The sequence below is a fragment of the Ahaetulla prasina genome, chromosome 4, assembly GCF_028640845.1.
Source record: "Ahaetulla prasina isolate Xishuangbanna chromosome 4, ASM2864084v1, whole genome shotgun sequence".
In the NCBI taxonomy this organism is placed as follows: domain Eukaryota; kingdom Metazoa; phylum Chordata; class Lepidosauria; order Squamata; family Colubridae; genus Ahaetulla; species Ahaetulla prasina.
This window is the reverse complement of record NC_080542.1, coordinates 19972815-20000279: the sequence shown is the minus strand read 5'-3', so window position 1 is coordinate 20000279 and position 27465 is coordinate 19972815. Positions and strand designations below refer to the sequence as shown.

The 27465-nt window shown below is 43.1% G+C and overlaps 1 protein-coding gene across 1 annotated transcript; it reads right to left on the bottom strand.

Moving 5' to 3' along the window:
- Positions 1-8188: 8188 nt before the first annotated feature.
- Positions 8189-26006, bottom strand: LOC131197083 (carbonic anhydrase 4-like). The gene is made up of 9 exons (XM_058180717.1): positions 25869-26006; positions 22999-23093; positions 21471-21500; positions 20871-21035; positions 17665-17813; positions 15976-16065; positions 13452-13530; positions 11523-11686; positions 8189-8899 (listed from the first exon to the last, which is right to left on the bottom strand). Exons 2-9 carry the CDS (start codon positions 23072-23074, stop codon positions 8690-8692), a joined length of 963 nt encoding a protein of 320 aa, XP_058036700.1. The 5' UTR covers positions 23075-23093; positions 25869-26006; the 3' UTR covers positions 8189-8689.
- Positions 26007-27465: the final 1459 nt, after the last annotated feature.

The window sequence follows — 27465 nt, the reverse complement described above, 5'->3', positions numbered from 1 at the left end:
CTCCATGAACTGTGTCTAGCGCAGTGGTCACCAACCAATGGTCTGCGGACCACTGGTGGTCCAGGAGAAAATTTTGGTGGTCCGCAGAAAAATTATTTGCATTTTTTATATTGCATTAAATACTATTTATCTTTTTTAAAAATTCATATTAGTGGTCCACAGGATTTAAAATTATGAACTTAGTGGTCCTTGAGATCTGAAAGGTTGGTGATCCCTGGTCTAGAGGACAGTGACATTCAAACATACATTCGACTCCAGCCTCTGGTGAAGACAATTTCTGCCTTACGTGTCTTGCTCCAGACCAAAAGTAGTGTTTTGCTACCTCCGCCAGCACAAACTTGGTACAATGAAGTCTGCCAACTAAACCACCCTGACTTGCAGGCAACCATCTCAGTTTTATATTTATTTATTTATTTATTTATTTATTTATTTATTTATTTATTTATTTATTTATTTATTTATTTATTTATTTATCATAACATCATACATAAGCATAAGCATGAAGTATCTATACAACATATAAGTATATTTATGAGTATAAGCATGTAATAACTATATAAATTGTATATAATGAAAGGAACAGGAACGGTAGGACAGGAACAGTAGGCACGTTTGTGCTCTTATACACGCCCCTTATAGACCTCTTAGGAAAGGGGTGAGGTCAATAGTAGACAGTTTTTGGTTAAAGCTTTGGGGACTTTGAGAAGAGACCACAGAGTCAGGTAGTGTATTCCAAGCATTAACAACTCTGTTACTGAAGTCATATTTTCTGCAATCAAGATTGGAGCGGTTAATATTAAGTTTAAATCTATTGTTTGCTCTTGTATTGTTGTGATTGAAGTTGAAGTAGTCTTCAACAGGAAGGACATTGCAATAGATGATTCTATGAGTTAAACACAGGTCCTGTCGGAGGCGGCGGAGTTCTAAGTTTTCTAAACCCAGGATTTCAAGTCTGGTGGCATCAGGTATTTTGTTGTATTCAGAGGAGTGGAGAATTCTTCTTGTAAAATATTTCTGGACACGTTCAATTGTATTGATGTCTGAAATGTGGTATGGCTTCCCGACAGGCAAGCTATATTCAAGAATTGGTCTAGCAAATGTTTTGTAAGCTCTGGTTAGTAGTGTAGTGTTTCTGGAGAAGAAGCTACGCAAGATTAGATTAGTATGCACATAGTCCATCAGGTCCAATAGATAGGGATAGTTTTAAATTGCGAAGAGCTTTTTCAACATTTTCTTCAGTGAAATCTATTTGTGTTAGGTCGTTGTTGGTGTGGTTGGGAAATTTTGGGTTTGAGCCATTGCTGTTGACAAAGACTGAGCCAAAGAATGTGTTAAAGAGGTTTGCTTTAATTGTTTTGTCATTATTTTCTTTGCCGTTAGATTCTTTTAGTGGTGGGATGGATCTCGAGACATTAAGTTTGTTATTCACAAAATTATAAAAAGCACGATTGTTCTGCATCATGGCAGGAACAGATCCTTCCTGCTGGTCATACCTCCTGTGGCCATTTTGTCTTTCTTTGTTTACAACAGATCTGTCTAAACTTATTATTTTCTTCCATGTCTCCAATAAAAGTGTGAAGGGCAAACTTTCTATCTGCACCAGTGGTACCAGTTCTGTGGGCGTGGTAGGCGGGGCAGGGGAAGGATACTGCAAAATCCCCATTCCCTCCCCACTCCTGAGGAAAGGATATTGCAAAATCTCCATTTTCACCCCACTCTGGGGCCAGCCAGAGGCGGTATTTGCCAGTTCTCTGAACTACTCAAAATTTCCGCTACTGGTTCTCCAGAACCTGTCAGAACCTGCTGGATTTCACCCTTGATCTGCACCTAGGTGAAATTTGTAAGGAGTCTGCTCATTTCCTTTTCTAACCCCAGAAAAGAAGGGTAAAACATTTCATTTTTACTAGTCTGATGGCAGCAGGAGAGGAGAGCCTCTTTGGGTAATGTTTTCAGTAGTTAGGAATTTATTTGATTGATGTTTCTAGTTCTTTGCAGTAACAAAGCAAATTCTCCATGAGGAGTGTATAGTCTGACAAGAACTGGTTCAAACCTGCTGAAGACAAGGACTGCACGTAGATTTGAACTCCAGTAATTTACAAACTCATTGTAATGTGACAGCCACACCTCCTGAAAATGATGAGCATGAACAAGATCATACTCACAGTTTTTTGGGACGTGATGAAATGTTACATGATACATATAAAGTTGCTGAGCATTAATGCTATATCATAAATGACTCAAATGTTGTTAACCAAAGAAAGAACTTATTCCGAACCCAATAATGTTTAAACCTGAATAAAGCGATTCTCTGCCTTTCTAAATTGTTGTCTTTGCCTCTCTTTGGGTGAGATGCCTCTCCTTACTTGTGTGCTTAAATAAAGAAAAGCAGAGAGTCCTCCATTTACAACCGTTCATTTAGCAACAGTTTGAAATTACAGTGACACTGCAAAAAAGTGACTTATTATGACCATTTTCACCCTTAACGACCATTGCAGCATCTGTAATGTATCTTTAAAAGTTTTGGCGGGAAAAAAGCACGTTGCTGATTGGTTGAAGCCACCGGCTAAACTGTATATAAGGAGAGGTTTTCCCGGGCACTGGTTGCTGGGTTCACCATATAGTAAAGAGCTGTTGTCACTATCCTGGTCTCCTGCCTCGTTATTGCCCGAATCTAACACTGGCGACGAAGGTGGGATCTCGAGGCTAAGAGCGCCAGGAAAAGAGCTGAACTCACCAGGAAGGCGAACCCAGCAAACAAGGCGGAAAGCAGCGATGTCCGGCTACACACCGCCAGCGCCATTCGACCCAGCTAAGGAAAATGGGGTCATACATGGCTCGTTTGAGTGTTTCCTCGAGGCGAACGAACTTCAAGGAGTTTCAGACAACAGGAAGCGAGCTATTTCCTGAGCCACTGCGGTCCAGAAGTTTTCGACACCGCAGAATCCCTGGCTGAGCCAACGCCGGTACAGTCGGTGCCGTGACAAACTCTGCAGACTTTACTAAAAGCCCATTTCGCACCAATGCCATCCAAGTATGTGCAACGGTTCGAATTCGGGGAGCGCAGACAGCAAGAAGGCGAGTCCATCAGCGCATACATGGCCGCCCTGAGGAAAGCCTCAAGTACCGAGACTTGGACGAGGCATTGCTGGAGCAACTCATCCGCGGGGTCAGGGACATCCGTTTGCGGAGGCGGCTGCTGTCTAAAAGCAACCTAACGCTGGCAAACGCCTTGGACGAAGCCAGGGCTCACGAGATGTCTACCCAAGCGGCGGAAACCCTACAAAAGCAGGTCGCACCAACGGCTGGTGCGAAATCAACCCCGGTCCACAATGAAGAGGTCCAGGCCGAATCGGACGGTGAGGAGGAGGAAGGAGTCTTCCACACCGGGAGGCCGGAGAAAGACGACCGGGGCGACTGCGCGAGTTGTGGAGGCAACACCAACGACAACAATGCAGATTTAAGATGCAACTTGTCGGTGCGAAAGGAAGGGGCACCTAGCACAGGTCTGTCGAGCTCCCCAACCTTCCCGCCAAAAATTCAAACCGGCCAATCAGAGCGCGGGAACGGCGAAGCGGCCCGCGAGTGGTCAGTTTAAAAAAGGCGCGAAGTTGAATCAGACTGTCGTGAGAGTGGGTCACGCATCAACACGCCTAGAGAAAAAAATCTTTACAAAGGCAAAGATTGAGGGGGTGCCGTGCCGATTGGAGGTGGACACTGGCTCATCGATCACGATCATGTCCTGGGACACTCTCGTGAGAGCCTTACCCGCCATCGCAAAGCGCAAACTGCAACCACAGAAATTAAAGGTACAAGACTACCAGGGGAATCGCATCCCCGTCCGAGGGGTAACGTCCGTCCACGTCGAATATGGACAATACAAGAAAACTCTGCCCATCACCATCGTCGATGGGACCCTGCCAAGCTTGTTGGGACTGGACTGGTTCAGAGCATTGGGCATGGGAGTGACTGGAATCTTCAGAAACGAAGTCGACCTCAAAGACGCACTCGTGAAAGAATTTGGGGACGTTTTCAGAGACTGCCTGGGCAAGTACACGGGGACCCCTATCTCGTTTAACCTAGACCCCCAAGTTGCCCCTATCTGTCTAAAGGCTAGAAGGGTCCTGTTCACCCTAAAGCCCAGGATTGACCGGGAACTGGACAAGCTAGTAAACCAGGGAATTCTAGTGCCAGTTGACCATGCTAAGTGGGAGACCCCTATAGTCACCCCAGTCAAACCGGACGGGTCGGTCCGGATTTGCGCTGACTACAAGGCAACGCTTAACAAAGCGTTGCAAAGAGTGCTTACCCGTTCGGTGGTACAGCACTTACTGCACTCAATGGGGCAAGGGCAAGTTTTGCCAAGCTAGACTTGGCCCAAGCCTATCAACAGCTGCCCGTAGATAGCAGCACAGCCGAAGCGCAGACAATTGTGACTCACAGAGGGGCTTTTAAGTGTACCCGGTTACAGTTTGGGGTTAGTGTGGCTCCAGGGTTATTTCAGAACCTAATGGAGCGGCTATTGCAGGGACTACCAGGGGTGGTACCATACTTTGACGATGTACTGGTATCCGCTGAGAATCTAGAGGAATTAGGGGTAAGGCTGCGAAAAGTTTTGGGCATTTTCCGGTCTGCCGGTCTCACGTTAAACTAAACAAATGCCAGATCGGGGTTGAGTCTGTGGAATTCCTGGGCTACCGGATAGACAGGGAAGGATTCACCCCACTGAGAGCAAGGTACGGGCCATCAGGAAGGCCCCGGTGCCAAAGAACAAAACGGAGTTACAGGCATTCTTAGGTCTGGTCAACTTCTACGCCGTATTCTTAAGGAATAAGGCAACAGTAGCCGAGCCGCTGCATAAATTACTAGCAAAGACGGCTGCATGGTCTTGGGGAAAGGCGGAAGCTAGGGCATTCGAAGCGGTAAAGAATCTCCTATCGAGTGATAGCCTCCTTATCCAATACAATGGCATGCTGCCATTAGTGTTAAGCTGCGATGCATCTCCCTATGGGGTGGGGGCTGTACTCAGCCACAGGTTACCAAATGGCACAGAAGCCCCTATTGCATACTACTCCCAAACCATGTCATCAACTGAAAGGAATTATAGCCAGCTTGATAAGGAAGCCTTGGCTATAGTCTCCGGCGTAAAGAAATTCCATGAATATGTATTTGGTCGTGATTTTGAAATCATCACGGACCATAGACCTTTGCTAGGTCTGTTGGCAGGCGACCACCCAACGCCCGTGGCACTCTCGCCCAGACTGACCCGATGGACTATCTTCCTGGCAGCGTACTCTTACAAATTACTACACCGGCCAGGGAAGGAATTAGGGCATGCAGACGCCCTGAGCAGATGCCCGTTACCAGAGACTATCGAAGACCCCACTCCGGGGATACCAGTTCTACTAATTGACTCTTGGGACTCTGGCCCAGTCACATCCAAAGAGGTGGCTCGGGCGTCGTACAAGGACATTACAATAAGAACTGTAATTGGTTGGGTACAAAGAGGTTGGCCCGCTGCGCGGCGGCGTTTTAAAGAGTTTGTAAAAAAACGTGGGGAACTCTCAGCTCAAGGGGGGTGCCTGCTATGGGGGGATCGAGTGGTGATCCCGGAGAAATTGAGGGAAAAGGTATTGGATCTCCTTCACGAAGGCCACCCAGGGATCGTGAGAATGAAGGGTCTAGCGAGAAGCTATGTGTGGTGGCCCTTAATGGACTCGGAAATTGCTGAAAGGGTAGGGAAATGCCAGGCCTGCCAGGAGTCAGACCGCTACCCCAACGGCCCCGATTCGGGAATGGGAGAGACCCCAGGGCCCTGGTCTAGGATCCATATCGATTTTGCGGCCCTTCCACGGCCAAACCTTTCTGGTAGTAGTCGATGCCTACTCCAAATGGCTGGAAATCATTCTCATGAGATCCATGACAGCCGAGGCCGTGATTTCAGTCCTCGGCACCTATTTGTAACCCATGGGTTGCCCGACACTTTAGTCTCCGATAACGGCCCGCAATTCCACGGCAACCCAGTTTGAGGGTACTTGGCAGAGGAGGGCATCCGGCATGTCCTCTCGGCGCCTTTCCACCCTGCGACGAACGGCCTTGCAGAGCGTTTTCGTTCGGGCGCAAAGGAAGCATTGTCAGAATCAGCCAGGCGATTGGCAAACAAAATCGATACATTCCTAGCAGTCCAACACAGAACCCCTGTGTAACAACTGGCCGCAGCCGGCAGAGCTATTAATGGGTCGGAAGCTTAGGTGCCCACTAGACCGTTTAAACCCAAACTACACACCAGACGGTTACAAAGGGGGACACGGTAAAACAAGAGAGATGGCAACAGGCGACCTAGTGTGGGCACACAACTACAGCGAGGGCCCGACCTGGCTAGCAGGAACAATCCTAGAAATAACAGGACCAAAGTCATATCTAATAGAGTTGGGGGATGGCCGGGTATGGAAGCGCCACATAGACCAGATAAGAAAACGCATAACAGGTAACACAGAATCAGACGAAACATGCCCTGACTATTCAATGTTGGAATCCACAGCTGACTCCAACCCGGGGATAACGCGGGACTTATCTGAATGCCGGGAGGTCCAGCGACGCCAACTGGTTCATCCTGAAGACAGCAGGGAAGACTCTGCAAATAATCCAGGGCCGGATGGCCTAGAGGAGGAGCTGAGAGGAACAAACAGTCCCTCCGGCCAGCTCGACTCACTCCCAGAGAATGAATTGCGCAGGTCTGAAAGGGTCAGGAGACACCCAGTCTACTTGCGTGATTACGTCGAAAAATAAGATGTAAATATTATGTAAATAGTGGTAAAGTGTTTTCTGGGAGGGAAGGAGTGTAATGTATCTTTAAAAGTTTTGGCGGGAAAAAAGCACGTTGCTGATTGGTTGAAGCCACCGGCTAAACTGTATATAAGGAGAGGTTTTCCCGGGCACTGGTTGCTGGGTTCACCATATAGTAAAGAGCTGTTGTCACTATCCTGGTCTCCTGCCTCGTTATTGCCCGAATCTAACAGCATCCCTCCAGTCATGTAATCAAAATTTGGATGCTTAGCAACTGGCATTTATTTGCAGTGTCCCAGGGATAGGTGGTTGGTTCCCTTTGGTGATTCACTTAACAACCATGTTGGTATCTTTGACCACCACAGGGATTCACTTAAAAATTATGGCAAGGAAGGTCTTAAAATGGGTCAAAATTTATTTAACAATTTGTTTTGCTCAGGAAATCTGGGTCTCGGTTATGGTCATAAATCAAGGACTACCTGTATTAATCTGGCTATATTTCTGGCTCGGATCCCATTTGGGTAACACATTTGTCGACGTTTACGGCTAACAAGTGCTTGGCAGAGAGGAAGTTCAGTCCAAGCGGGAATCAAGGATCATGTTTAAGTAGTGTTCATTGCTATCACCCATCGTCAAACATAGCCCTTCTTCCCCTCCCTATTCCCCAAAAATGAACGAGTTTCTGAGCTTCCTGTTCCAGCAAAGATTGCTCATTATAAAGAAACAGGAGCGATCTCATGATTGGGACAATTCCTGGGCCGAACTCCTGGCCAGCATCGTTGCCAAGCTTGGGGTATGATTGAAATATGTACGTCAATCTCCAGTTGGCATTCGCCAATGAGATAAGCAGCTGAAGCCGCCTTGCAGAACAGATTCAATATCAGTTGAATGTACTGCATGGGCTTGGCTTTGCTGAAGGCAAAGGTGTGGCATGCAGCACTTTTGTTGAGCAAGACGGATCCAAAGTCACCACCATTGGGAATGTCCTTAGTTGCGTTTTTTTAGCACAGCTACAGCTAAAACTGATTTTCATTGTTTAAAAAAATGAAACTATATCTATCAGGAAACCCATAACTGAATCTCTTTCCTCATCTTCCTCTCCCCTTTTCTCCCTTTCCCTCCCTCCTGCCTCTCATCGTCTATGTACATTTTTACGTCTATTTTATCTCCCTGATCTTAAAAAAAGGATCATCTTTTGAAAAATGACGATTTACAGGTTTCATAAAACTTCATTTTGAATGAAGAGTTTCCATTTCAGCTTTGGCCTTAACATGTTTAACAGCACCATACCCAGCGATGGGGGTCAAGCAGTATTAGCTTTCTTCCAGTTTTTCCTGTGTTTCTGTTTTATTCTTCTTTTACATTCATTCGTCCATTCATTCACTCATGCATTTGTTTGTTTGTTTGTTTATTTTGCCACACAGTTCACTGATACAGTGACTCCAGGCAGCTTACAATACAATAAAACATACAAAAAAAAAAGGCAATACAAAGCAATTAAAATTAGGAGAATTAAATACAAAGCTAAACAGCCAAGATGGTGGGTGACGTGGGAATAAAGATCTTCTCTAACCAGTCGGTCACTCCCAATAAATAAGTAGCAGAACTATGTCGTGGCCTCAGGTCAAGTCGCAGAATGGACTTCACTTCCAAAGTGGGAGAATATTCCATAAGGCGGGGACTACAACAGAAAAGCCTCTTTTCCTGGACCTTGCCAACCGAAACTATTTGATCCTTAGCAACCTTCCAACTTTCCAAATTTATTTTCCTGGATTTCTGCCCCTGAATAAGCTGGTTACAGATGAGGAGGAGGTAAAATCGAGCATGTGGAGGGCACAAAGGTGGTCGCCTAGCTATGACCACTCAGGAACTGCAAGTCCGCAGGGTTCACTTCTGCCATCCTCCCCTACACAGAGAAGACTGGTAGAAAGGTGGCGATAGACAGGAAGAGGATGAATACAGTGGGAGCAAAAACAAAAATGGTGGCTGCAGACTTCAAAGCATCAGATGCCTCCACTTTGCGATCTCCAATCTTCTGTATGGGACGGAAGTTGTTTATTAGCTGGGGTCCCTTTGAAGACTCCGTAGACGAGAGCTCTGAAGCAAATTTCCTGACCTATTGAAAGAAAGAGGAGTGGAGATGATAGCAAGAAAGACATGATGGCGGCGTTCCAATATTTGAGGGGCTGCCCCACAGAAAAGGGGATCAATTACTCTCCAAAGCCCCTGAAGGCAGAGCAAGAAGTAACAGATGGAAAGTAATCAAGGAGAGACCCAACTTACAACTAAGCAGAAATTTCCTAAAAGAACAATCAACCAGTGGAACAACTTGCCTCCAGAAGTTGTGAATGCTCCAACACTGGAGGTTTTTAATAAAAAAATTGGACAAATATTTGACTGAAATGGTATAGGTTTCCTCCTTGAACAGGGGATTGAACTAGAAGACCTCCAAGGTCCCTTCTAATGTTATTCTGTTAGGCTGCAGTGTTTCTCATCACCAAAATGCATCAGGACAAATCAACAAGGCCAATATACAACTTGGCGGCCCAACAAAGCATTACAATATCCTTTTCATGTGCATCCTTGATTATTTAAGAAGCTCAGTCTTTAACTCTCCGTTGGAAATTCCCAGGGCTGCGCTCAATGGGAATTAATTGTAACAAAAAGAAAAGATTATCAGACAGATGGACAAGAAAGAAGGTTTTGGAGATTGTCTTCCTAAAACCTTCTAAAAAAAAAAAGTTACTTTGGATAGTGAATGGAGCTGATTGTCTACTATAGAGCTAGTCTTGACTTACAACCATTTGTTTAGTGGCTGTTTGAAGTTATAACGGCACTGAAAAAAACTATCCTACGACTGTTTTTCACACTTATGACCATTGCAGCATCCCTTTGGTTAAATGATCAAAATTCGAATGCTTGCTCATATTTATGACGGTTGCAGTGTCCGGGGCCATGTGATGCTCTTTTGCGACCTTCTGACAAGCAAACTCAATGAGGAAGCTACATTCATTTAACAACCGTGTTTGTAACGTAACAGTGGTAGTGATTCACCTAACAACTGTGGCAAGAAAGGTTGTAAAATGGGGCACGATACACTGAACAACCATCTCACTTAGCAACAGGAATTTTGGGCTCAGTTGTGGTCGTAAGTCGAGGCCTACTTGTAATTCTTTCGTGGAGCCAAAGAGAAAAAATTAAACTAAAAATGAGCTACTTATTTCTAGTAGAGCTCAATTTAATGTCAAAACCACAAAATTTGCTTCCGTCTTGCATGCAGCCACAACACTGACCTGGTGTGGCAACATCCTTTGACTGCTCATACAACCATGTTGTCTTTGTTTCATCTCCAGCCCATGAGCAACATGGACCTAAGTCATCCTTGGTTGCCCCTGTGTCGAAATAGTGTTTCCTACTGTATTCTGACACCATGTAAGGCACGTACACTTTGTAAAATTATGTCAGAGAAATGACAGGTGTGCAGTGACTTAAAGCAAAAAAAAAAAAGCAGCAGGAAATGGATCAGCAACGGGGAAGACCAATTTTACAACAGTATTGTATTTGGCTGAGTTGGGAAGGCAAAAACGGAAAGCCCCATTTTGAGAGGCGTTCAGAGGGGAGAAACATTCTCAGGAGTGTCCTTGGGGAGGAGGGGGTCAAAAATTCAAGATGGTGTCCACAACTGAATGATCAAATGTCCGCTCTTTTTTGCCTACAGGTAGTCCTTGACTTACAACCCTTTGTTTAATATTGTGCAAAGTTACAACAACACTGAAAAAAGTTACTTATGAACATTTTTCAGGCTTACTTCCAGTGATGGGTTTCAAATATTTTTACTACCGGTTCTGTGGGTGTGGCTTGGTGGGTGGGGCATGGCTTGGTGGGCCGAGTTTGGTGGGCATGACAGGGGAAGGATACTATAAAATCTCCATTCCCTCCCCACTCCAGGGAAAGGATACTGTAAAATCCCCATTTCCTCCTGATCAGCTGGGACTTGGGATGCAGAGAATAGATGGGGGTGGGGCCAGTCAGAAATTTTACTATTGGTTCTCCGAACTATTTAAAATTTCTGCTACCGGTTCTCCAGAACTGGTCAGAACCTGATGAAACCCACCTCTGCTTACATCCATTGCAACATCCTTGTGATCACATAATCAGAATTTGGACACTTGGCAACTGGCGTGTATTTATGATGGTTGCAGTGCCTCGGGGTCATGCGATCACTTTTGCAATCTTCTGACCAGCAAAGTCAATGCAGAAGCCAAATTCACTTACTAACTTAACAGCCACAGTGATTCATTTGACAACTGTGGCAAGAAAGGTCATAAAATGGAACAAAAGTCCCTTAACAACTGTCTCATTTAGCATTGGAAAGTTTGGGCTGAGTTGTGGTCATAAGTTGAGGACTACCTGTATGCATCTCCCCATTTATGTTGCACATACTTTCTCCTTAGCAAGGTCCTGTTATGGATTTTTCTGCTGGGCTCCCAGTTTGTTGGAGAGAGAAACTGATTGAGCCAGGGGAAGGAATCAAACAGGGAATTAGTCTGGAATCCCTACATGCACATAAAAGGGTAAAGTTTGACACCTCCACCTCCCCTTGAATGCCATTGAACTTTGTCTAGTTTTACTCAGGTACAAACCATCAGAAGATTCCTATTCTTTAGGATTAAATGGCTAATTGAACTCTTCAGGTGTAGATTTTTGTTGTTCACATCCTGACACAATTGTATTCTTACCACTTTAGGAGGCACCGGGATGGGGTCAGCAAAGATGGTCCATATCACAGCCTCGTCACAGCCAGGGGTGGTGAGGGATCCGGCATAGCGGTAATAACGGGTGAAGTCATTGGAACCCATCAAATCCAGCAGAGAAAAAGAGCCGTCAAGAAGCACATCTTCATCTGTTCAGGAATCGGAGGAAAAGTAGTTATGCCCACTTTTGCTTGCTCAACTGAGTTATTTTTCAAGTCTGTTTTCACACTGACTGTGTGAAAGAAAAATGGAAAGCCAATTAGAGCTGAAAACCTTCTCACCATTGCTGATCTCTTGTGATCAACCTGAAATTTGGGAGGTCTTGCAAAACAAGCATGCAACAAGCACCTCATGCAAGCTTGCATTTTTGGTGAGGTTTGTTGATGATGGCGGGAAAAATTTGGGAGTTGGAAGAATTCCATGTATAGAATCATACCTGTGTTGCAGGGGTAAAATGCTCCCAGTTTGGACCGGATCGCCTGCTCCGATAGCAATGGTGATGGGTGGTTCAGAGAACCAGTAGCAAAAATCCCTGCCCCACCACTCATGCCCAGCTGAGCCGCGCGATCATCAGAGGGTTTTTTTTTAATTTTTAAAAGCATTTTTTCTTTGGCTGAAAATGCTTTTAAAAGTAAAAAAAAAGCGTCTGATGATCGTGCGACTCAGCTGGGACCGTCAGAGCCTTTTAATAGCATTTTTTTACAACCTCCTCAGCTGAAGAGGTTGTAGAGGAAATGCTTTTAAAAGTTAAAAAAGAAGTAACATTACCCTCCCAAGCCATGCTCACAGAACTAGTAGTAACAAATTTTACAGTTCACCACTGCTGTGTTGGCATCTATAGCCTGAAAGAGGTACAGACCCCTGCTGTAGTAAATGTGGACCATCAGATTAGGACTGAAGAGATGTGGGATCAAATCCTACCAGCCCTGAAAGTTGTTGGGAGATGTTGCACATTCCTGCTGAATAATACTAATGTGTCTCTCTAGCCACCAGCTTTCTGCAAAAGCTCTCCAGAGGCATCTTCTGCCTCAATTCCTCAAGGGCTCTAAAAAAAAGCTGGTCAAGTTCATGGAGGTGATGGAGACCAATGTCTATTAGTCCTCAGGACAGAAGGACTGCCTCTGAAGGCCGTCTGCTGGGAGGCCAATGGGTTTCCTTGTGCAGTTGGTCAACCACTGGGAGAGCTATATGCTGGACTAGATGGGGTCCAATCTAGTACAGTGACTTAGGTTTTTATATATCAAATAAGAGCTTTTAGCCTATCCATCCTCACAAGGCTGCTATGAGGAAAATATGGGCAGGAAATATGTATCACCATTGATCTCCCTAGAGCAGGGGTGTCCAAACGTGGCAATTTTAAAACTTGTGAACTTTAACTCCCAGAATTCCTCAGCCAGCATGAACTTTAAATTTTGTGGCATCTCTGATACTCTCTGACCTTGGTTGTTCTACAGACCTTTCACTATCCAACTAGGTAACCTCATCAGTGCTACTGAATTTGCTCCCTATTTTTATAATTGCCCTACCAGTGTTGATTGGGTGTGGTTTTTCTCCTTGGTAGCTCCTTAATTAGGGCATTGTTCTGTCTGAATGTTTCTTTCTTTATCTCCTTGGTAGGACTTTGATTAGAGTATTGTATTCTGCTTGATTGTTTGTCAGATGCCAATCCCTGCTTACGTAGGTTGGCTTGTCTACGTTGCTTATTTTATCTACTTTGATTTATTTTTTAAGATTGGCAAGTCATTAGAAAGGCATGTTAGGGCAAGACGGGGGAATGGTTGGCACAATCAGCCCACTGGACGATGCCGGTTGCAAAGTGGAAGCATCCATTTTCCAGCTCATTATGGAAGCCAGTGTGAAGTCTTAGAGATACAAGGACATCCAGACATCTCTCCAGAAATCCGACAAACTTACCTTTTTTGGAAATTTTTTTGAGGTTCTTGGCAAACAATTCCCACGCCTCTTCAGTTTTGCTCTTAGCCTTCTCAGATTCCTGCAAAAAGGAGGAAAAAATAGGAGGGGATGTCAGGCATGTTCAAATTAACTGACTTATTGCTAAAGGCCTATGCACAAGAATCTTTCCAACTAATGGTTAAAACCTGGTTAGAGGGTCAATGGCAGTGAAAAGAAGTTAGACTTAGTTTTTTTGTAGCTACGTGGAGATTCTAGACCGATCACGCTTCTCAGTCCTCCCCTTGACTCTTCCAGTGCTTTTCCTCCATAATACTCAAGAATTTGGGGATGAAATAAATTTGGACATTGAATATTCTCTTCCCCTAACCAACTGCTTCCAGTTTTCCACCCTTCTTCAATTTTTGAGTCAAAACCATAAACACGGAGATGCATTCCTGATTGACACTGCTGATAGCATATTACCTTATTATGAAAATAATGTTTGGATTGGCAAAAGATACTTTTTGATGTCTTTTTGCTGCCCCCTAGCAGTAGTTTCTAGTTTTGCAATGCAAATCTAATAGTCTTAAATGCAACTTATTGTAACTGAAATGCTGAAAATATACGACAGCCACCCATCCGCCCCAAAAATGCTTCTTAAGACGATGTTTCACAACGATTGGGGAAATGATCTGTAGTTTGTAGGGAAATATATTTTCCTAATCTCTTTCATTTAGATTACACTCAAGTGGTGGTTGGGAGCAGACAGAGAAAAACAGAAAGACAGAGAAGCACAGAATCAAAGCACATTTTGAGAATTGGATTAATTGCTTTTGTCTTTTTTTATTTTTCTCTTGGTTTCTTCTTCAAAACTGCAAAAATATTGATTCCCTCATTTTGGATCAATTAATCAATGGGAAAAATACAAAGATTTTCATACTCATTTCTCTGACAGAATGAATTTTTACACAGGTGGTTCTCGATATAGGACTGTAATTGAGCAAGTAATTTCGGTCATAAGTTGTAACAATATAATATAACAATATAACAACAGAGTTGGAAGGTACCTTGGAGGCCTTCTAGTCCAACCCCCTGCCCAGGCAGGAAACCCTACACCATCTCAGTCAGATGGTTATCCAACATTTTCTTAAAAATTTCCAGTGTTGGAGCATTCACAACTTCTGCAGGCAAGTCGTTCCACTTATAATTGTTCTAACTGTCAGGAAATTTCTCCTTAGTTCTAAGTTGCTTCTTTCTTTAATCAGTTTCCACCCATTGCTTCTTGTTCTACCCTCAGGTGCTTTGGAGAATAGTTCGACTCCCTCCTCTTTGTGGCAACCCCTGAGATATTGGAACACTGCTATCATGTCTCCCCTAGTCCTTCTTTTTATTAAACTAGACATACCCAGTTCCTGCAACCGTTCTTCATATGTTTTAGCCTCCAGTCCCCTAATCATCTTTGTTGCTCTTCTCTGCACTCTTTCTCAACATCTTTTTTACATCGTGGCGACCAAAACTGAATGCAATATTCCAAGTGTGGCCTTACCAAGGCATTATAAAGTGGCACTAACACTTCACGTGATCTTGATTCTATCCCTCTGTTTATGCAGCCCAGAACTGTGTTGGCTTTTTTAGCAGCAGCTGCATACTGCTGGCTCGTATCTAAATGGTTATCCACTAGGACTCCAAGATCCCTCTCACAGGTACTACTTGTGTCATAAAGCAGGTTACTACGTCACCAGACTTGATTTTATAAACTTTTTTGTGGCAGCCATTAAACGAATGGCAGCAGCGGTCTTTGGTTGCTGTGGGGTGAAACCAGAAATGTTGGTTTTGGAAAAAAGATTATAGAGGTCATGTGACCAAGGGGCACTGCAAATGGCTATAAATACAGGCCAGTTGGTGAATACCCAAAATGTGATCACATGACTACAGGACGGTGGTGGAGATCAGAAATTCAAATCAGGGTTGTAAATATCTTCTGAGGAGGCCCATCGTAATTTTGAAGCAGTCGTAAATTGAAGACTACATCTAGACATTTGGCCTGGCCAGAACATTTTCTAACTATATATTTTTCTGTTGGGGGAAAAAAATTCCTCCATGCTTTAGGACATTTTGTACATTTCTGTAAATATCTTCCTTATCTTAACACCTGGTTTTTATAGATTGGCATAATTGATCCAGGGACATGGTGGCTCAGTGGCTAAGACACCGAGCTTGTCGATCAAATGGTCGGCGGTTCGAATCCCTAGTGCCGCATAACGGGGTGAGCTCCCATTACTTGCCCCAGCTTCTGCCAACCTAGCAGTTTGAAAGCATGCAAAAAATGCAAGTAGAAAAATAGCAGCCATTTTTGGTGGGAAGGTAGCAGCATTCCATGCACCTTTGGCATTTAGTCAAGCTGGCCACATGGAGATGTCTTCGGACAGCGCTGGCTCTTCGGCTTTGAAACGGAGATGAGCACCACCCCCTAGAGTTGGGAGCTACTAGCACATATATATATATTATATTTGGTCAATGTACCTGATTTGGATTGGGGGCTCACCTCGATAAAAAATGCCAGCACTGCGATGCCCTTTGAATCCTTCACAGCATTTGAGATGCTAAGGTTGTTTTTAGTATGTACGATGTGCAACTAAAGAGAGAACACAAAGATTTTTTGTGAGAAATGTGCTTCTCCTTGGTATCCTGATTGTATATAGACCAAGCTTCCTTACCTGATTTTTATTTACTTAATTTATTTGTATCCTGTCTTTATTAGTTTTACAAATAACTCAAAACTGTGAACATATCTAACACAACGCTGTCCTCCTATTTTCCTCACAGCAGCAATCCTGTGAAGTGATTAGGTTGAGAGAGAATGACCGGCCCAAATTCACTCAAATGCATCCCATTAACCCTCCTGCCTCTTGTTTTCCCCACAACAACAATATCTTAATGCAGATTGTGCTGAGAAAGTGTGACTGATAATGTTACCTTTTGTGCCCAAAGAAGGACTAGAACTCACAATCTCCCAGTTTCTAGTCTAGCGTCTTAATCATTGACTCTTGAAATCTGTACAACATGAGAGATATTACACTGGGAAAAGTTGATATATGCAGCCAAGCCAGTAATGAAATCCAAATTTTTTTACTACTAGTTATGTGGGCATGGCTTGGTGAGCGTGGCAGGGGAAGGATACTGCAAAATCCCCATTCCCTCCCCACTCCTGGGGGAAGGATATTGCAAAATCTCCATTCCCACCCAACTCTGGGCCCGCTAGAGGTGGTATTTGCCGGTTCTCCGAACTACCCAATATTTCCGCTACCGGTTCTCCAGAACCTGTCAGAACCTGCTGGATTTCACCCCTGAACCAAGCCATAATAGATGTTGCAGCTCTAACTGCTTTTATTTGGAAATGTGGAAGTTAAGATCCTATGTGGCCCTTGGGAATCTGAGATATAGCCCCCTACACTATTCCAGAAGCTGCCAGTAGGTTGCTATTTTGAATGCAATAGAAACATGTGTCAATGCAATGCAATTAATGTGATTTGAAACTATATATTTAATTGAATCTCTGAACTAACTCCATTTAATTTGGGAAATGTGCTCCTGGTTGCATTCCAGATTCTGGATTCAGTCCTTAAAATTCTTACATTCCGTAGAAAAGCTACAATTGGAATAGATTTCAGAAATTGCAACATGGCAAACTCAGTCCTGAAAGCTCTTGGTTCTCCAAAGCTTCAGACAAATTTCCAGAGGATTTAACCTTGTTACAGATAATCCTCGACTTATGGCCACAATTGAGCCCAACATTTCTGTTGCTAAGCAAGATGGTTGTTGAATTTTGCCCCATTTTACAATCTTTTTTTGCCAGAGTTGTTAAATGACATGGCAATTGTTACGTTGGTAACATGATTGTTAAGTGAATCTGCTTGTCAGAAGGTCACAAAAGGGGGCTCACATGTCCCCAGGACACTGCTATCATCATAAATATATGCCAAGTGTCCAAATTTTGATCAAGTGATTGTGGGGAATGCTACAAAAGTTCTAAGTGTGAAAAATGGTCCTAAGTCATTTTTTTCAGTGCTATAACTTTGAACCATCACTAAACAAATAGTTGTAAGTCGAGGACTGCCTGTAACCGGCAGCAGCTGAAACAATTGCTTATCCTGTAATAAAGCAGTACCGGTAGACTCTTTTGGGGCACAAAAAGGAGAAGCCCATGTAAGTTGGCTGGGGAATCTGACCTCACCTCCATTGAATATTGTTTGCCATCAATCTGATGTTCTGAACCAGGTCGTGTGGCACCATCTCCCCAGTGAAGGTGAAAGGATTTGGCTGTATAGCGGGCGGGAAGGCCGAAACCAGCGAGATGAAGACCATCTTCCAGGGATACGTCAACTGCCGATTAAAGAGAGAAGAAAAATCCAGCTCTGTGCTCAGCGTTCTAGATCCGGTCTTCAACCTTCGGAGGCTTTTGATTGTGGGAATTTACTCCAAAGCACTTCAAGCGCCCAACTTTGCTTTCCTTTGAGCTAAAATCAGGGGTTGGTAACCATGGCAACTTTATGACCGGTGGACTTTAACTCCCAGAATTCCTGAGCCAGCATGGCTGGCTCAGGAATTCTGGGAGTTGAAGTCCACCAGTCAGATAAAGTTGCCATAGTTGTTCACTCCTGAGATAAATGCTATAATGAGAATCAATTGTGCTAACCAGTGTGGTTGAAAATACAGTTGGTCCTCGATTTATGACTACAGTTGGACCACAATTTCAGTCATCAAGCAATTTGTTTATTAAGCAAGTCATCATGTGACTGGGCCTGGCCTTACAATCATTTTTACTGCAGTTGTTAAGCAAAGCACTGGGATGTTCAGCGAATCCAGCTTCCCCAACTGATTTTGCTCGTGGGAAGATGGCAGGGAAGATCACAAAACACAACTGTGTGACCGCCAGATGCAACAACTGTTATAAATGTGAGCCAGTTGCTAACACCCAAATTGTGAAGACATAATCTGCAGTGGATGATGCAACAGTTATCACTTCAAGGACAAAGTGTAAATCTATTTTTTTTTCCTAAGGCCATCATAACTTCAACCCATCATTAAATTAACAGTCATAAGTCAAGGACTACCTGTATGAACTGTACACCTTCTGAAGATATCATCTGATCTGGTTTGCCTGTTTTCCCCAACCTACATTTACCAGAGGCTGTAATTACGACTCCCAAAATTCCAAGCCAAGACAACTGAGAATTCAGGGAGTTGAAGTCATTTAAGTACATCAGTGAACATTGAGTTACAGAAAGTAGCTATGTAATTTTACACAATGGTCTAGTGACTGGATAGAGAAAACACACAAACACACACACCCCTACACAGAGAATGATCTAAATGTGTTTGAGGAATTAGTATTGAAAAGATTAGAACATACACAGAGTGTAACCTAACCCAGTTTTTGTTAATTATATTTTCTGGCATATAGCCCAGAGTTTAGAGGGTACTATCTCACATTAGGTTGCTGAAAATACACATTTTAAGTTACAAGTGAGGCTATTTGGCAATTAGCCTGGAGGCTTTCTCTTAACATAACATAACAACACAACAGAGTTGGAAGGGACCTTGGAGGCCTTCTAGTCCAACCCCCTGCCCAGGCAGGAAACCCTACACTATCTCAGTCAGATGGTTATCCAACATTTTCTTAAAAATTTCCAGTGTTGGAGCATTCACAACTTCTGCAGGCAAGTCGTTCCACTTATTAATTGTTCTAACTATCAGGAAATTTCTCCTTAGTTCTAAGTTGCTTCTTTCTTTGATCGGTTTCCACCCATTGCTTCTTGTTCTACCCTCAGGTGCTTTGGAGAACAGCCTGACTCCCTCTTCTTTGTGGCAACCCTGAGATATTGGAACACAGCTATCATGTCTCCCCTAGGCCTTCTTTTTATTAAACTAGACATACCCAGTTCCTGCAACCATTCTTCATATGTTTTAGCCTCCAGTCCCCTAATCATCTTTGTTGCTCTTCTCTGTACTCTTTCTAGAGTCTCAATATCTTTTTACATCGTGGCGACCAAAACTGAATGCAATATTCCAAGTGTGGCCTTACCAAGGCATTATAAAGTAGTATTAACACTTCATGTGATCTTGATTCTATCCCTCTGTTTATGCAGCCCAGAACTGTGTTGGCTTTTTTCGCAGCTGCTGCACACTGCTGGCTCATATCTAAATGGTTATCCACTAGGACTCCAAGATCCCTCTCACAGGTACTACTATGGAGCAAGGTACCACATATACGGTACCTGTGCATTTTGTTTTTTTGTCCTAAATGTAGAACCTTACTTTTTTCACTGTTAAATTTCATTTTGTTAGATAGCGCCTAATCTAGTTTGTTGTTACAAAAAATGGCTAGTATTTTATTTTTTTGTTTATCCCTGCCTTTATTTATGCAAATAACTGAAGGCGGCGAATATATCTAATATGCCTACCTTTTCCTATTTTCCCCATAACAACAATCCTGTGAGGTGAATTGAACTGAAAGAGAATGACTGACAAAGTCATCTAGCTGGCATTCATGGCTAAGGCGGGACTAGAACTCACAGTCTCCTGATGCTTGGCCAAGGTCACCCAGCTGGCTTTCATGCCTAACATGGGATTTGAACTCACAGTCTCCCAGTACCTTAACCATTGGACCAAACTGGCTCTCTAGTACAGTGGTGGCAAACCTTTTACTCACCAAGTAAAGTAAGTGCTAAGTATTTAAATGCTAAACAAGTACATTGCGCGCTCGCGTGCCATCCACGCTAATGCGTGGCTCCTCCCCCATGCACTGCACGCACAACTGCACCATCTGCACATGTGCATGGCTTTTGTGCACATGACCCTTCGGCGCTGCGCACGCAACCATACCATCTGCACATGCGTGCAGGTTTTGCGGGGCTCCCCGTGTGCTGCACTCGCAATCGCCCCATCTGCACATGCACGTGATTTTCACATACGTAATGCATGCACATGAACACTATCTGCGTGTGCGCTGCATGCAAGTACTCTCATGCGCATGCACAAACGCACATGTATGTGCAGAAGAGCTCGGAAGACCAGCTGTGTTCCTGAATTGTGCGCGTGTGCATGCGCACCGGAGGCCCAAACACCAGCTGGGGCACACGCACATGCGCAGCTGCAAATGAGTTTGGCAACAGCTCGTGTCCCCAGAAAGATGGCTCTGTAAGCCACCTCAGGCACGCTTGCCATAGGTTTGCCATCACAGCTCTACTACTTGTTATACTGGTAAAATAAAAGTTGAGGCTATACAGTAATTCTATTTTGTATTTCATTGTGCTGAAAATAATTTGAAATCCATGCTTCTTTTCCTTTTTCCCTTCTTCCCCTTTTTTCCTACTACATTTGTATTTTATATCATGATAATCTTAATAAAATTGCTGAAAACACAACAGAGTAACTCACCTGTTTTTCCAGTATTCTTGATTTCCAGCAGCTTTTTGCGGTTATCATAACCCACAAGATTCACAGGACCCAGGCTGGGGTTGTGGGAAGCGTCTCTCTGAATAATGTTGATGGGTGACTGTCTCTTGCCATTGCAATGACCAAGAGATATCCAGGTTCTAGGACCTTCCCAACAATCCCCCCAAAAAGGGATAGTCGTTAGACTTGAAATGCCAAAGAAATACATTAAAAAAAAAAAGCAGATGGAATATAGTTTTCCTAAAAGCTACTCTCTCTGCTGGGTATCCTGCTCACAGTTAGCAAATTATATGAACAGGATTTTTCTTTTTACTACTGTACAAAGTAAAGCAATGGAATGAGATATATTCGCAAAGCTGAGTTTTGGGATTTAAATGCAATGGATGATCTCTGACTGAGTCTAAGTATGATCTAGGGCAGGAGTCTCTAGCCTTGGCAACTTTATGACTTGTGGACTTCAACTCCCAGAATTCCCCAGCACATGCTGGCTAAGGAATTCTGGGAGTTGAAGTCCACAAGTTGCCAAGGTTGGAGACCTCTGATCTAGGGGATCAAAAGGAAAAATAGCTCTGTTTTTCTTACCACATTGTGGCTCCATGTAACACCAGGATCCTATAAAGGAAAGAAATAGGGTGAGCCAGGCTTCTATCGCAATCCCAAGCCAGTTTTTGGAACTAGGTTGTCTTTACGTTGTGGCAAATAAGTCAAAATGGCCACCATAATCAAAAGTATGCTTAATTTTGGACCACACTTGCAGATACCTCTGAGTAGGTAAAAGGAAGGAAGTGTAGGAGAAGAACAGGTACAGCCTAAAGTCTTTATATTCTCAAAAACATTTTAGAACTTTGGTTTGTCTTCTGAGTCACTTCACCTCAGGGAAAGTATGCATTCCCTGTTGTTCAGAGGTAGCTGAAATGCATAGCTGTTGCATTTATACAGGTAGTTCTCGACTTATGACTATAACTGAGTCCAAAATTTCTGTTGCTAGGTGAGACATTTGCTAACTGAATTTTGCCCCATTTTATGACCTTTTTGGCCACAGTTGTTAAGTGAATCACAACAAGTGTTAGGAAGGTTACAAAGGGGGACCACGTGACCCCGAGACACTGGTAACAGTCATAAATATGAGGAGAAATTTCCTGACATTTAGAACAGTTAATCAGTGGAATGACTTGCTTCCAGAAGTTGTGAATGCTCCAACACTGGAAGTTTTAAAGAAAAGTTTGGATAACCATTTGTCTGAATTGGTGTAGGGTTTCCTGCCTAAGCAGGGGGTTGGACTAGAAGACCTCCAAGGTCCCTTCCAACTATTCTGTTCTCTTCTGTTCTGTTCTGTTCTGTTCTATTACCGAGCATCTAAATTTTGATCACGTGGCCATGGGAAAGCTGCAATGGTCATAAGTGTGGAAAATGGCCCTAAGTCACTTTTTTCAGTGCCGTTGTAATCTCGAATGGTCACTAAATGAACTGTTGTAAGTCGAGGATGACCTGTACTTCTGCTAATGTTAACATTATTTGAATTTGCCTGCCTTCCACTGCCTCTTAACAAGAAGTCAATTCTATCAATCAGTGTGCAGGATGTGCATTTCCACACATTTGGGATTTGGGAGTTGCACGCGTTGAATTATTTGCAGTTATCTGCAACCTACGCTTGTCCATCAACCCCTTCACAACATAGTTGTGTGTTGACACCTATGCGCAATTGCGGACAAGTCAAAATCAAGCTTAAGTCCAACCGTTCTTGAATTCTGTTCTGGTACCAATTTAGGGCTGAATTTAGGGGACTATTTTCTTGCATATAGGCCTGGGAATAAAATCTGAACTGCAATTTAATACATGTTCCAGATTCTTGCACCTGTCAGGATGCCTATAGTCCTTCTAACTTCCATGTAGTTTTCATGGCCTCCAAACCAAAGTGTTTAGTCACTGATTTTTTTTCCAGTTCATCTCCAATCTAGCATTTTCCATCCAGGCTCAACCTTGTTAGCTTTCAAAAGTTGGCATGCCAAATCCATCCAAAGAGGATTTAGTTGAACCCTGGGAGGATTTTCTGGCCTTCCTCTGCCCCCTTCCTTCCCATCAAGGTGCTTCCTAAATATGGTGGCATTACCTTCAGAACTGGTGTAGCATCCACTCGGAAACCAAAAGGCCACCGTAAGGGTTGTGAGTATCTTGAGAGAATCCATGGGACGGGATTTTGTCCAGCTACGGGGAAAAGTGCAGGCCAATTTGTTAATCCAGAAGGCGAACAGTAGTAATAAGACCCCTGGTGGCGACATGGTTAGAATGCAGTATTGCAGGCTAACTCCGCCCACAGCCTGGAGTTTGATTCTTACAGGCTCAAAGTTGATTTACCCTTCCAACCTTCCGAGGTCAGTAAAATGAGGGCACAGGTGGTTGGGGTCAATACTGATTCATGGTCAGACAGTTGTAAAGTACTATGGGGAGGCATATAAGTCTAAGTGCTATTATAACTAATAGTGAAGTTATATGAATCAATGGCATAGGGCCGGGCTATTTACGGGACCGCCTGCTGCTACCGAATACCTCTCACTGACCCGTGCGCTCTCACAGAGAGGGACTCCTCAGGGTGCCGTCAGCTAGGCAGTGCCGTCTGGCGACACCCAGGGGAAGGGCCTTCTCTGTGGGGGCTCCCACCCTCTGGAACTAACTCCCCCCAGGACTTCGTCAACTTCCGGACCTCCGAACCTTCCGTCGCGAGCTTAAAACACATCTTTTCATCTGCGCAGGACTGGATTAGATTTTAAATTTATATTGGTTTTAATGGGTTTTATTATTTATATTGTTCTTTTAAAAATTCGGCCATGTAGAATAAGTTTTTTAACTGTTATTTTATTCTGTATTTATATGTACTTTTTTACTTGCCTGTGAACCCCCCTGAGTCCCTAGGGAGATAGGGCGGTATACAAATGTGATAAATAAATAAATAAAATAAATGTTTCTTTTTCCTGGCTAGTTTGAAGATGTGTGGACTTCAACACCCAGAATTCCCCAGCCTTCCAGAATTCTGGGCGTTGAAATACATACATCTTCAAGCAGCCAACATTAAAAAACACTGATATGAACTACGGTATAATAGCACTTATTTAGTGGTAATAGTAATAATACTAATGGTATAAACAAATGGTAGTAGCAAGGCTCAATCTTTGCGTATGATTAATCATAACAATCATCATATAAATTAGACATTATATCAAGTTTATGAACATATATTTAGTAAACATAATGGGTGAACAATTTGCTATTGCAGTTGTTTTAAATCTTTAAAATTAAAATTATTTCAAATTACTCCCCATAGCAGAGTTCTAGAATCTTTTGAAAGTGGGATTAACAGAAACTGATTGCAATTGTTCTTTGCAATTGTTGGTTGTCTTTTAAAATATGAAAGAAGCTTCACGGGCTTCTGCTGCAGCTATAAACAGAAAGGATGTATATAAACAATATAGGATGTACATATAATCAGTTGTCACGGCCCAACGTTCAGTTCTTGCAGCAGAATGGTTAGATAAACAGCCGAGTGTTTTGGGTGTAGTAGTTTGGTTGCCAAATTTTGAAAGAAATAATCTATGATTGAGCGCATGACTTCACACACACATTTGCATTGGGCACCAGAAGCCACAACCAACTTCCACAGCGCAAAGCAAACACTTATATAACAGCAAAGAACATGTGATGATGATACCATTGATAAGGAGTTGTACATGTTGCAACAGAGGAGAAATTTCTGTAAACCAAAAAATTTTTAAGAGTGAGTACTGTATAAGCTGAAACTTTAAAAAAAACCACGCAAGGCTAAGTGTTACAGTATGAAGAACGATAACAGTGCTGGGCTAATTAACTTACAGACCTCCTTACCACAAGATGTGATAACAAACATATGAGACAAATTCACAGGAAACCAATTCATCACTTTCTAAATGAATCTTCTCTTTTTCGGGTATCATTGTGCTCTCAACATTTTTATGTTCAGAATAAGCGACAGGAAAGATGTGATTGCTGTCATGCCCTATTTGAAAGCAGTGTTCCAATATTGGAGGGGCTGCCACAAAGAAAGGGGGGGTCAACCTATTTTCCAAAGCACCTGAAGGCAAGACAAGAAACAATGGATGGAAACTAATCAAGAAGAGAAGCAACCTGGAACTAAGGAGAAATTTCCTAATTGGAACAATGAACCAGTGGAACAGTTTACCTTCAGAAATTGTGGGGGCCTCATCACCCACCATTTGTCTGAAGTGGTATATGTCTCCCTTACAATTCTGTTATTTTGTTTTGTTATTCTGCAATTTCTATACATCAAGGAGGATTTTATACCTTCCTTCCTTCTTTCCCTTCCCTTCCCTTCCCTTCCTTTATTTATTTATTATTTATTTTATTGCTTTCATGCCTCATTTCTGTATATCAAGGAGGGTTGGATACATTTATTTCTTTAAGTTTTATCCCGCCTTTATTACTTGGGTTATTTGTAAGAATAATACATGTGGGACTTTAACAAACAAACACAGTGAAGGCAGTAAAATGTCTAATATTCCTCCCATTTTTCCCATAACTATAACCCTGTGAAGTGGGCTGGACTGAGAGAGAGAGTGACTGTTCAAAATTACCCATTTGGTTTTCATGTCTAAGACAGGATTAGAACTTACAGATTCCTGGTTTCTAGATCAGCAGCTTAACCACTACACCAAACCAGCTGTATATTATATTATTTTCAGAAAGATGCTATGAAAATTGATGGGTCCTTGGAGTGATATTGAGTACCATTTATTTTCTTAGTAAATCATAGAGACTGCAAAGTGCCTTGATTACCACTAAAAATAGCCAGAAATTCAAATTCTTCCCCATTAGAAAGGTGCTCACCCACGATCTATCGCAAAATAAAACTCTCACAGTATCAGTCGTCCAGCTTATCCAAATTTCTAACCCATCTTTTGTCATTTAAAACCCCACCACTGGAAGGCTTACCTATCCGGGCGGATGTCTCTTTCTCTCCTGCTGGACAAGGTGATAGCGATGATGGCAGAAGCATCCTTCCTTCTTTTTATATGTGTGTCTCTGCCTCTGTATGTGTTTGTGTGTGTGTTTGTGTGTGTGTGTGTGTGTGGGCATGCAATAAGGTCACCACCCTTCTTGCTAATGGGGCGGGTGGAATTACTTGCAAAGGAGGGTGAGTTACAGCGAAGGAAAGGAGAGAGAAGCAGGTCAGAAAGGCTACACAAACTCCTAGCCCGTATACATGTGCAAGGAAGGGATGGGTGAGCAATCAAGAGTTACACAATTCTTAGGAAATCATCTTAGCAGAAGCCGCCTTTTTAGACAAGCACGTAATCTCTTTCCTGGTTTTGTTGGGATCCAGGTCTGGATGTAACCACTAGGCTCTTTTCCCCTCCAAGGTCCCCCTCCAGCTCTATTCTCATCAATATGTAGGGGTCTGTTACCAACACTATAGAAAAGGGTGGGCTATTTTTCCTCAATGAAAAATCTGTCCACTTCTCCCATTTTAATCAATCTCCCAGGAGAAGGTTGACTGGTTGATTTCCACCAACAATTACAATTTCTAACTTTCTTTATTTGTTAGAAGGCTGCCTGGGCATTTCTTTCAAAGAAGGCAAGGAGAAATTTGGTGCAAAACCACCTTGAGTGTGCGTTTACCATTTTTTTGAATTCTGTTTGGGAGGGGAGGGGGGCTACTCTTAAAAACACAGGAGCCTTGAAAAGAGACTACCCTTGGGATCCACCTAGCTCTTCATTAGCCATTGTTCACCGGTTCTAGGAATCTACATTTACCATTCTTCCTGTGTTATATATTTAAAGTTCTTACTTCCTTTTCAGAAATAACCCAGAAATCGTGCCAAGTCATGATGGGTTGCCAATTCCTCAGAATGATTAAAAAAAAGAAGAAAGATCATACACGCTGATGCAGTGGGGTTTTCTAAACTATTTTAGAACATTTTTCACAGCTTTGAGTGATGTTATCTGCAATTCTGGCTTGTAAGGAAAATAAGGGAATAAGGATGCACAAAATAACCCTACAATCCACCTGACTTTCTTCTCAGATGGAATAAAAATCCTGGGAATTATTTCTTGATCCATTTGAGTTCACAGACTGGTTTCTTTTTAGCTTTTAGAGATTTCAAGAATGAGGTCTGAGCTGTCAGGAAATCAAGGAAAAGAACCTGGAATTTCTTTCTGAGCAAGCACTGTACATACAGACCACAATTGAGCCCAAAATTTATGTTGTTAAGTGAGGAATTTGTTCAGTGAGCTTTGCCCCATTTTACGACTTTTCTTGCCACAATTGTTAAGTGAATCACTGCAGTTGTTAAATTAGTAATACGGTTGTTAAGTGAATCTGGTTTCTCCATTGACTTTGCTTGTCAGAAGGTCGCAAAAGGGGATCACATGATCTTGGGACACCCCAATCCAGTGGTGATATCCTGCTGGTTCTGTCAGGCTCGTGCGAACCGGTAGCGGCAGTGGCGCATAGTTCAGCAAACTGGAAGCGGCAGCTGCATGAGGCTCTTCCCACCCACCCAGACATTGTTACTTCCTGGTTTTGACC